Raw genomic sequence first — 11,784 nt, 5'->3', positions numbered from 1 at the left:
AGGAAGGCCTTCGATCGTGGAGCGATAGTTGCAAGCTTGTCCATCATCTGCATCACGCTTATCCTTCTCCTGTTCTTGTTCTAATTAATTAATGTTAAGGCGCTGAAGGTTTGCTCGCCACAACTTGTGCAAATGTGGAGATTGAAGTGCAGGAGTCTGAGAGCAGCCTGCAGAAAAATAAGAAAATTACGTAACTTTGTGTTGCAAGATCCTATCATAACCTGGGGCCTTTACCCTGTTGAGAGCAGCTTCTCATTCACCTATTGGTTTTGGCCTTTAAGCATTTCATTTAGTATGATATAGGTATGGTTCGTCAAAGTTTTCATCAAAAGGTTCAGTATAGTTTTTCATTTATGCGTGGCTTGTTTTTCTGAGAGAGAAATGTAAACAATGTTAAAAGATTCTTGCTTCCAATTTTTTCGGAGCAGTGTTGAGATGTCCGTGCTTTAGTCGAACGCTAACTTTTCAGATATTTGGAAGAGGATGCCAGGGCGGCAAAGGCTGCAATACTATAATCAGTGCCACAGAATCAGATTCTGATGTTTCTTTTGGTAGTTATCGATATATGGGATTGCTGACGATTTTCAAAAAAACAAAGTACGGAGTAAAACTTTAACTATAGCACTCTGTAAATCCAGATCACATATTGTTGTTAGCTTGTTATGCAGCGGAAGTAGTAAAGAAGAAGCAAAACACAACATATAAGCCAGGAAATATTGCAACCAATTATTTCGCTTCAACTTACGCATAAATCCAACATCTGAAATGGCTGTAAATTGTAGCACTCCGCACAAATTCATAAGAAGTTCACAGAAACTCCAAGAAGAGGCTAGACCTCATGAAAATATCATTTCCGTCTTTCTGTGAAGCACCGGAAGAGCAACTTTTGCAGATATGTGTTTTTTGAGTAACGAATAAATTTTGTAGCGGCGACATTTTCTAGGTGCTAAGGAAGCTATAGCGGAACTAAGCCATTTAACCTTTTTCTGCAAAAAAGAGAACTCCTAAAAAAATTAGGCATCAAATATTTATATCATCTATAAATATGACAATACATTCAATGATTCAATGATAATAACTTTTGTACTGAAAATCATGATGATTGTAGTAATAAAAAGTAGTATATAAAGTGCATAACTAGGTCTAACTTTTAAATTCCGATATTAAATATTTGGACTTAGCCAGAGAAATAGCCCTATTTAACGATTTAGTGCGATTTAGCGAGCTATTATTAAGAAATTCTATTCAAAGTGCATAGTTTTAGCGAGAGTGTTGTGAATCCGCTATAGCAAGAAGAGCGATAGGGAGGTGTTGAAAACTTTGGTAACAAACCATGACATTTGAATCCTCTAAATGGTCTGAAAATCACATGCTCGTGTATAAATTAATTACTACGCTCTCCACTCTCAAAATTAGAAGTAGGAGGTGATTGATTCGCGCTGTCGTCTTTGGGCACCGGACCATATATGGGCAGAATGGCAGATCCGCACGCAGCGTATAACGAACTGCCACACCACCAGTGAACCACCTCCTGTCTCGCCTCTCGCCCCCCTCGCGACTGATCTCCAGTCTCATACTCTTCGCCACATCTCGGCTCCGATCGCCTGCCCTGCCCCGGTCCACGCCGTCTTCCTATCCGGTAATTCCCGCGGCTCGATCCCCTGCTCCGGTTTCCTATCGATTCCTGGTTGCTTGTGACCGCGGTGGTGTTACGGCCTTACGGGTGCCTATCGATAATCGCGCAGTGATTAGGGCAAGATTGTATGATGAGGCGGCGGTAGATCAATAGCAGTTTTTTTTTTGTAAGAAAATCACGTGACCGATAGCTGCTGGAATTCGTGTTGGAGCGTTCATGTTTCTGTCTTCCATGGATTTCCCGTGGAATACGAGCTCGCATGGTTTAGCATGCCTCGGTTCACTGTACGCACGAATTTGCTAGGTCTACTTATTGAGATGTATGTATGCATATTTTTCCTAATCTGATTGTTTTGGGCTCTGGTTCAGTTGTATTGGACTTTTTTCCTAATGTTTTTTAACATTATAACAGCCTCTATGCGCACTGAATCTGTCTAAATCAGATTTATAGCACTTTTTTTTCATAATTCAGTTCTACTGCTATTTACTAGCATCATAAACTATTAGCCTATAAGTGCACGAAAGAGTCAGGCAATTATGCGGGGCCATGTAATTATTTTGTTTCTAGCTATTTTGATTTTTCTTCTTTTCTGAGTAATGTGGGAATTTCTGAAAACTTTCTGTGGTAACAATGCCGACTCTATGCTCAATATCATTTACTTTGCTCCTATAACAAATGTGTTCAGTCTTGTCCCAAAAGAAGGTGTAAGCTAATGGGGTTTTCAGGTATTTGGTTTGAATCAGTGTGTTATGTGCATTTTTCTCAAAAAGAAAAGTGTGTTATGTGCATTTTTCTCAAAAAGAAAAGTGTGTTATGTGCATTTGAGAACTCCCATCAACGTAGCACAAGAAATATTTATGGTGACCTAATGAAGACATAGCTATCTTGCTATTTATACAGAAGTTTATTTCTTTGTGTGTCTGATTGAATGGATAACAATTTTGATGTGACAAACAGTAAGCTGACATTTAATTTTCAGTCAGGAAGTACTGAAGCTGGACATGTTGAGCTCCCATAAAATATAAGTAATAATTGTTATTAACCCCCAACATGGAATAAATGAAGTGAAACAACTTATTTCTATTCTGGCTCTTATTTTGAAAATACACGAGCAACTTCACCCAAAATCTAAAATGCCCTCTTCCTTTTTTGTGTTATGTAAGCTACTGTTAAATCTTAAACAATTTAGGTTTGTATCATGAATGTGGATTATAGTTCACAAGACTGAACGAATATTTGGCAGCTTAATTTCACTAGTCATGTCCTCTGAAGATGCAAGTAGCCAAGTGAGGCCTGAAGGAAATGTTTCTAGTGAAAAGGTAGAAGAAACTCAAGACCAGAATGAAGGCAGTGGGATGCCCTCGCCCAAAGAGGAGGTACTTGTCTTTACCCAGCACCGTTTTTTCTGCGGTCGTGGGTGTATAGTATTCACGTGACCTTTGTTCCAAAATTGTACATCTACATGTTAATATAGCTCTGTGCTCATATGAGTATTCGTAGGAGGCAGCAATCAAGAAAAAATATGGAGGAAGGATGCCCAAAAAGTCCCCACTTATATCTAAGGTCAATGCCATTGTCTTATTCTGCCTTCATTTCCCCTTTCAAGTTAAAGCATTGTAATCTTTATTATGGAAAGTAACACAGATGTAGGGTTAAATTTTATTTTCAGTTAAACTGATATAAACTCAATTGGAAATATCAGGACCAGGAACGAGCTTTCTTTGACTCTGCTGATTGGGCTTTAGGGAAGGCAAGACTTCCCTTTGAAAAACTAATTTGTGATATCGACCATTGAGAAAATGCAAATATGAAATTCCATTATAAATATTTTACCTCTTTGTTTGTTTGCCACAGCAAGGTGCAGGTGCCAGCAAGCCTAAAGGGCCCCTTGAAGCTCTTCGACCAAAACTCCAGGTAATAATATTGCTCATCAGCTGCAAAACTTTCAGCTTTTGCATTCAGTATTCTGTTTTTAGTGTAAGATGTCTGGTTGAAAGATCTGTTCCTTTTACTGTAAAATAAGCGGATATACTGATCATTCAGATTTAATTTAGCTTTGCAAAGTAGATTGTGGGGATGGGGACGGTATTCATGCTGCACCCAGTATGCTATCTTTCATCGCTGAACATAGTAATGTGGAAGTCAACTTATACAATATAATACTTCCATCAACAAAAATAATATGTTGTGCCAAGTTCATCTTCACTTTAGTGCCTACCAATCAACTTTCAGCCTACTCAACAAAATGCACGTGCCCGGCGATCTTCTTACGCATCTGCAGACAGTGATGGTACTTCTTATCTGCACAACCTGATCAGTGAACTACTTACATTGTTATTGTAGTCCCAGCCTCACACAGCATTGTTGTTCTTTTTCTGTAGATAGCTTGAGTCTACCTGCCGAGGAGTTGATCCAGAACGATGGTCCAGCTGAAGACAAGAATCAGGAATAAGTACAATACACCCCACGCTTCTTATACAGAAAACCATGTTTTCGCCGTCCTCCTGACAAAACTTTGACATGGTAATATAATAATTAGCGCCGGTGCCTATAGTACTCCCTAGGTTGAGCTCTGCAGTTTTACCTGCAGTATATCCGGCTTCTACCACATTCAGCTGCCCGTTCTTAATTTCTGATACCTGAACCAGCTAGGAATGACTATTTCATGATGGTGATGTTTTAGTACCGGATGTGTAAGAAATCAATAACAACAATGCAATATCAGACTTTAACTCGCCTTGGATGAAGATGACTATGATATAGTTCATCCTCCCAATGCACCTCTTTTTTTTCTACAGCAAATCCAGTGTCACATTGCATGTGATATGTTATTATGTATGGTATAAGAGGAATCAAAATCAACTGTCACGGAATACCACACATACTTCCAGCACACAAACTACTTTGGTAGTACAAACATATATACTCTCGGGTTCTACCTTTACACATTTGGGTATCATCGGCATACATTTGGTGCTATTGTTACACCCGAATTTCACCCACATTCATTTTCTATCACTCCCGCATACCCTTATCACCTTAAGAATGAACGATAGTTTAAAAATGTGAAAGGGGTTGCACTAAACAAAAATTGGAAGCCCTGAACAAAAAAATGTCGATGTACCAACCGCACCCCCACAATGGTAATTGAAAGCTTTCACAAACTATTGTTCTTCAGCTTTTCACATATAAATTGGTTTGGAGATGTTGAGACAGACAGAAGTATACAGATAGGTCCAACCATACTGGATGGTACATTAGTGAACATAGAATTACCTCATACATTAGTGAACATAGAATTACCTGTTAATGATGCCATGACCATGCATGTCTAAAACTTGTTGAGAAGTGTCAGTGCAATCTCAATGGCACATTGACAAGTACACAAAAGAAATGATTGGGTAAGCAGATGAGGGAGAACAATGCTAGTGTGGGTAGAGTTTCCAGCATTATCTGGTGTTTCTTTGCGACCATAGAGGACGTGCCCCCACCAGCCGATTGCAGAAGAGACTACGAAGCAACCTAACCGTGAACATTAAAAGTTCACATGTAACGTGCAATTAAGTTGATGATGAAAACCTAAGATACTATTCTACGAAGACAATCGAGATCTTAATGACATGACAGCTGCTGATCTAAAGTTCACATATAGCGTGCAAGTTGATGCTTTAAATCAGGAGCTGCTCATATGGCCTACTCTGCTGCCGAGTTGGTCTGAACTGATAAAGGACTGCGAGGTAAGCGGTTGTTCATCGTTGACCATCAAAGCATACTATCTTGTACAGTTTCCCCGGGTCTTCTTGCGTTGCCCTACAGGAAAAAAAAACAGTGTTGTGATCAAGGGATGAGAGAATTTGTATCATGTGTCATGTCTTAACAACGAAAAATGGACGATTACCTAAAATCTGCTGTATGGCTCTACCTGTTACTGTGGAGTGTAATCGGGACTTGCGTTTTTTAGGTGTGTGATGTGTGTTTCCTTGAGATGAAAAAAGTTGTTGGTTAGTTATACGAAGAAGGGGCGGAAATCCTGAAAAATAACTCCAATGTTTCTCACCAGGAATTGCATGTGGCGATCTCAGTAAACAATCGGTTCGTCCCAATGCTCTGCAGCAACAGCGGTTCTCGGATATAGAGCCAAGAAGTTGGTCCATAAAGCTAAACATCGCAACTTGGTAACTGTTGCTAATTTGAGATATATTTTCCATTATGTGTGCATTGTGTTCTTCCAAAATGGCTGCAAGCGGGTGGCCCACCTACGTTTGGATTGGAACATTAGTTACGTGAACAGAGCAGAAAGAAATTGGATGTAATATGAAGAAATTGCAAGAAATACTAAGAAATAAATGACTCACAAGTGACGGGTATTTCAGTCGGAGATGGTTGGAGAAATCTTCTGGTCCAGTCTCGGTGAAGCTGCTTCGTAGCATGGGATTAATTGGGCTGTGCTGATCTTCCGTACCACCAAAACCTGGGCTGTGACAGGGCAGGTCAGAAGCTATGTCTGCTTGGTTTGTTTCCGGAATGAAGGGCTCTTCAGAGTGGCTTTGGCATACATCTTGAGCATATCTAAACTGCCATGTGAATTGAACAGGAAGGAGATATAAGATGTAAACATGCTCACATGCTATTATGTGATGGCATATACTGTATGTTTGAAAATCTAAAATGGCAGAAGTCTCACATTAGCTCCAGCAAATGATGTATCTCCACCCACATCGTTAGTGATCATTTCTGTCATCTTCTTAACCGACTCGTAGTCAAAAAGACTAATCCTTGGTAGACCTTCCCGTGTCTTGGAAAGCGGACCAAGATCAAGATTGTCCAAGTAGAATACCTGCCAACATGTGCACATTCAAATATTACGGTTTGAGTTGAACTACATTAGCATGATATACAAAAAGAGCAGAAAGAAACATGACCTGCAGAAAAACGTGGCAGCCAACAAGATGTATGGTCTTGTGCCGGTTGCGGATGTCTGATTTCAACTTCCGAACAGCTCGGATCAAATGCTCGAGTACATAACGACACCAGTTGAATTCCTTAATCCGCGAGGTATCGTTGAGTGCAGCCCAGAAATCTATGCCGATGTAGTCATACTTAGTTGATGGAGCCAACAGATGTCCAACAACAAAAACAAGAAAAGCTATCTTGAAGCAATCTATCTGGACCTTGCTGGAATGTTCATTGATATCATCTCTCAGGAGGTAAGCCTCGGCGGCCTTTAGACTATGCGCGCCTTTGCTCAAATTGGAAGAAACACGGAGGAACTCGATGCAAGCTTCGGATGGCTCGGGTGTATCTGGAGATATCAATCTGGTGCCGCATGGGAGACCGAATACCTTCTCGACATCATGATCCTTGATCTTTAGAATCCTCTCCTCATCTATTCTCAGTTCATTCGACTCGACTCTTTCCATTAGCCAGGCGCTGAATTTCAAATTTAGCCTTGTTAACATCCGAATCTTTAGCATCCCACCGAAGCCTATCTCTTCGACTAAATTCCTCTTAAATTTACCAAACTTGCGCACGACTGAGCACACCTTCTGCACTGAAATCCTTGACGTGACAGCAGGTGCGGATCCAGGAGCGCGTGTCGCTTCGCCTGCATCGGCATCTATGTCGCCAGCTCCATGGTCCCTGCTGCTATTCCCTGTGAATGCGGCGGCGTCTTGCTGATCTTGTTCCAGTGTGGGGGCACGCAATGCCGCCTGTTCTAGTGTCGCCTCCATGAGATGAACTAGCTGACAACACCAAAATAGTTGTTGCTCACTTGTCTAGAACAAATCGCTAAAAGAAGGGATTTACGATTGGATCCACTGGTTCGCAGAACTAGCTACTAACGGCAGGTAAGAAGGAACTCTGAACAAATGGAGCAAGGACGCTCCTCATACCCAACCCTAAGATTAATCTAGTAGATTCGTGAGAGACCATGAGTACTTTCGGGGGAAGTACCTGGCTAAGATAGCAGATCGCCTCGGCGTCTCCCAGAACAGGGCCTTGAGCCGACGACCGCCGCTCACTGAGCTCTCCCTAGTTCGATTGCCATGGATTGTTGCAGGTGAGGGGATGGCCGGATGGGTGACGGCGTAAGAGGGGGTGCTTGCCTGCGCGGTGCCTGGCCTGAGCCTGATTGCACAGTTGGGAGTTGGAGAAGCCACGGTAATATTTTTTTACAAGACATTTCGTATTAATGGCAAGCTGTCAACCACCACATATTTACATGGTGAAATACAGTAAGAGCATCTCCACTCGTCCCCCGAACAGGCCCCCGGCGAGCGTTTTTTACATCCGGACGGCGAAAATCGGCCCAGTCGCGCCCCCGGTTCCTCGTTTTCGTCCGGATTTGGCCCTTCATCCATCCGGCGAGCCCACGCCGTCCCGGTCCCCGGGCGCGCTCGGGACTCCGGATGAAACGTTTTGGCGCGAAACACCGTGTGGACCCGCGTAGTCGGCGAAAGGAAAACCAAATCCTGTCGATTTTCCCTCCATTCCCTCCAATTTGCTTGCATATCCCCATTCTCTCCCGCCGAATTTCGCCATTCCCTCCATTCCCTCCATTCCCTCGTCTTCGAGTTCCAGTACCCGGCGGCGCCTCTCCTCCACCACCGCTCTCCTCCTCATCTTCTCGTCCACCACAATGCCGCCGAAGGGGACGACGAGGAAGCCGCGGGCGAGGAAGGAGCGGCCGCCGGCATGACGAACGCACGGTGGGCGGCGGACGAGAACGGCGCGACATCGAAACAAGCCGCAGGGCGGCGAGGGTGAAAAAGCCGCCGCTAAGAGGGCGGCGGAGGCGGCCCGGGAGGAGCAAGCGAGGAAGATGAGCATGGCCTTCGGCGGCGGCGGCGGCGGCGGCGGCGGCGGCTCCATGTTCCCGGCCAATGGCCGGCGCAAGGTACAAGCAGTTCCCCGTCGTCCTTCTCCCCTACGATGTACTCGCCGTCGACGACTGCCATGTTCCAAGAGGGCACCTACGTCCAGCCGTCCAGGTTCACGCCGTCGCCGCCCGAGCTTGACATCGACGGCAGCGGCGGCCAGTTCGAGGGCACCTCGCCGGTCATGCGACGAGGGCCGCTCCCGTTCGGTGCCCCGTTCGGTGCGACGCCGGCGCCGAACGATGAGGCGATCCACGAGATGATCACCTCCGGCTCCGCCGCCGCCGCCGCGAGCCCGAGGTTCTTCATGGACGCCGCCGCCGCGAGCCCGGGGTTCTTCACGCAAGAGGAGGCGAGGGCGACGGCAGCGTGTGGCGGCGCGCAAGGATCAAGTGGAGGATGTTGCCGACGGAAGCCAAGCCGTCGAAGAACAAGAAGACGAAGAACCCGGAGAGACAACTCAAGCCGACGTCAACCCGTCGAAGGGGAAGAAGAAGAGGAAGAAGGACTCGCCGCCCGCCGAACCGCGTATCAAATGGACGTCGAAGGAAGAGGAGTGCCTCGCCGAAGCTTGGATGACCGTGTCCATGAACGGCATAATCGGTGCCAATCGGTCGTTCGACACCTATTGGCTTCGAGTGAAGCGGGCGTACGAGGAACGCAAACTCGTCGATCCCTACTTCAACAAGACGAACATGAACGTGTACCGGGGAGACAAGGCAATGGCCACCCATTGGGGGATCATGCGAGACGGCGTGCGGCAAATGGCACAGCGTACGAGGAGGAGATCGCGAGAGTGCCGATCGGCGGCCATGACTTGGAGCAAAAGGTATGCTCCGTCGACCCCGCATCACCGAGGTATATCGTCGTTAGCTGACCCGTTTCGCCGTGCTCTTTTTTGCCCAGCTGCGCCGAGCTTTGGACATGTACACGGACGACACCGGCCTGCAGTTCAAGTTCCTCAACGTCTACGCCCGCCTCGAGCACTGCGAGAAGTGGAGGAAGTTCGCACAACCCTCTCGAAGAGCAAGACCGAGCAAGTACAACCCCGACGCGCCGGCGGCTTGCGCGTCGGAAGGGCGCCCCGAACTCGGCCGGAAGAAGCCGAAAGAGCTCAAACGGACGGGCAGTCCCGCCGACAAGATGCGGGCGTCGATCGACAAGTGCTTGGCCGACTTGAGGTCGCACGCCGACGGAAGGCACGACAAGTTCGACGGCAGGTGGCGGGAGATGCTCGCCAACCAGGGCGCCCGGATCGCAGCCGCCGAAGACGACGGCGGCGGCGAAGAAGAGGAATACGGACTTGGCGTTCCCGATGGGCGGCGGCGACATGGAACCGATGGACGAGGAGACGAGGAATTGGTACCGGCCCACCGCAGCGACATCCTCGGAGCCCCTCCGGCCGGTCCTTCGTCGTCTCCACCGGCTCCTACCTCCTCTACCTCACCATCTACCTCGTCGGCCGCGGCTGCGTCGGCGTCTACCGTCGCTGCTTCCTCGCCGGCCGCCGCCGCCGCCCGGCCACGACGTGCGAGGAAGCCGGTCCGTCGGACACCGCCGTGCCGGCCGGGACCGCCGACGAGCCTCGTCTCCGTGTAATTTCCCTCCGATCGCCGATCCGTGGCTGATCCTTTTGCTCGTTTTGCCGATCAATCGGCCGTGCTTGTAGCGCGGGACGGCTATTTGTTTGAATCTAAACTCTATCCGCCGAACTCCGGGTGGACGACTGGAAATACGGTACTCCCCACGACTTAATTTCATCCAATCCGGCGGTAGTTTCGTCCGGATTTGGGCGTGGGGAGCCCCAACGGCTGGGGATGCTCTAAGGGCGCGTTTGGTAGCTGCATCTCTCTTGGCTCGCATCGGGCCAGCAATTTTCGGCCCGTTTAGATGCCTGCAGCCAACTGCGTTGTTGCATGAACCGGGTTTAAAAGCAGCCCTGGAGGAACGTCCGGAATGGCAGTTTCTCCGGGGCCAGACCCGTTGCGGCCAGAAGCCTGCACGCGTGGAGAAAGGAAGGCGGAGACGCCGCGTCCCTTTAGGAACACGCGCCATAATTAGGCTCACCGCTCCCTCTTCTTCCTCTCACTCGCGACCTACCCCAAACTGTCACATCACCTGGTGGTTCCCCTCCCGCCGACCAATCCACCGCACCGCCGCACGGAGGACCACCGGTATCGGAGGAAGGAGACATCGGCGACCTCGTCCTCGGCCGGAAGAATGGTGGTAACGACCTCTCCTTCTCATGTCCGTACTCGTTCTTGCACAACATGCCTTTCTCAGGCATTTCCGACGACATGCACATTAGATCTGCTAGGGTTTCCGTTAGGATAGCGGTCGGATTGACTTTGCAAGGTGTTCGTCCATATTTCTTGATGTTCTTGTCCAGTTTTGCTTTTCACGGTCTCGATTTGGTTAGATCTGTGAGTCTAGTATCGGATTGCGGTAGATCCTTACTAGATCGGGCTTTGGATTGCAGAAACTGGCAGATCTTACTGTGCATGCAAAGAGGGGAAGGGTTTTTTGTACTGGGGTTTTGCATGTTCAGGTTGCTATGCGGAGTGAGTCGCGGTAGTTTGCTGTAGATTGTGTACTTTCTGATTGAACTAGGCCGATGATTCTAACCCGTAATCATAGTGTGTGGAGATGATTGATCTGAACCTATGGCATCACTGAACATCACCATGCCATTGGTTCAGATCAAACATCTCCTCCATATGTGCTCATTGTATGAGACCTATGCTACCTTGCTTTCCATGTTTGTACTTCTTCACTTGTTCAATGGCCAATGATTCAACAATGGCACAACGGAAGGCAGGGTGGTGCCCTCAAACTGAGTCGCGTGTGCCATATTTGTTGCACACTAGACTTAGTTTGCGGGCAGTCCCTTTGCCTGCCGTGTGATCCTACATATATGAGGCCTCCTTTTGATTTGTCTAGTGCATTGGTCAATGATTCAACAATGGCACACTGGAAGGTAAGGTGCTGCCCTCAAACTTAGTCGTCGGTGTGTGATATGTTGCACACTAGACTTAGTTTGAGGGCAGTCCCTTGAGCTGCCGTGTGATCCAATGTATGAGGCATCACATGTTTCCAATGTTTGTTTTGTGAGCAGGCACACCTCTAATGGCATGTGTTCTTGTGGCAGACTGAGAAGCTCAAGCTTGGATCACCTGAGACCCCCGACGAGGGACCGTCCAAGAAGAGAAGGGTGGCTAACGTCGGCCACTTCCAGCCGGACGTAGGGCCAGACCAGTTCCTGCGCATCGT

The 11,784-nt window shown here is 47.3% G+C and overlaps 2 protein-coding genes across 4 annotated transcripts; one reads left to right on the top strand and one right to left on the bottom strand.

Moving 5' to 3' along the window:
• The first annotated feature begins 1,624 nt into the window (after window positions 1-1,624).
• Window positions 1,625-4,458, top strand: LOC124662314. The gene is made up of 7 exons (XM_047200165.1): window positions 1,625-1,639; window positions 2,880-3,012; window positions 3,137-3,199; window positions 3,339-3,386; window positions 3,491-3,550; window positions 3,869-3,926; window positions 4,018-4,458. The coding sequence occupies exons 2-7, from the start codon at window positions 2,896-2,898 to the stop codon at window positions 4,086-4,088; spliced, it is 417 nt and encodes a 138-aa protein (XP_047056121.1). The 5' UTR covers window positions 1,625-1,639; window positions 2,880-2,895; the 3' UTR covers window positions 4,089-4,458.
• Window positions 4,459-4,897: 439 nt separating this feature from the next.
• Window positions 4,898-7,721, bottom strand: LOC124662313. Of its 3 annotated transcripts, none has more exons than XM_047200162.1 (7): window positions 7,592-7,721; window positions 6,559-7,380; window positions 6,321-6,473; window positions 5,992-6,210; window positions 5,694-5,892; window positions 5,535-5,615; window positions 4,898-5,446 (listed from the first exon to the last, which is right to left on the bottom strand). In XM_047200162.1, the coding sequence occupies exons 2-7, from the start codon at window positions 7,366-7,368 to the stop codon at window positions 5,409-5,411; spliced, it is 1,500 nt and encodes a 499-aa protein (XP_047056118.1). In that variant the 5' UTR covers window positions 7,369-7,380; window positions 7,592-7,721; the 3' UTR covers window positions 4,898-5,408. The 3 variants fall into 3 exon arrangements, with proteins under 3 accessions (XP_047056118.1, XP_047056120.1, XP_047056119.1); XM_047200164.1 differs by having other exon boundaries at window positions 5,559-5,615; XM_047200163.1 differs by lacking the exon at window positions 7,592-7,721 and having other exon boundaries at window positions 6,559-7,415.
• Window positions 7,722-11,784: the final 4,063 nt, after the last annotated feature.

This window comes from Lolium rigidum, chromosome 6 (genome assembly GCF_022539505.1).
Source record: "Lolium rigidum isolate FL_2022 chromosome 6, APGP_CSIRO_Lrig_0.1, whole genome shotgun sequence".
Lineage (NCBI taxonomy): Eukaryota > Viridiplantae > Streptophyta > Magnoliopsida > Poales > Poaceae > Lolium > Lolium rigidum.
Note: the sequence above shows the minus strand (reverse complement) of the source record. Positions and strands in the feature narration are given on the sequence as shown.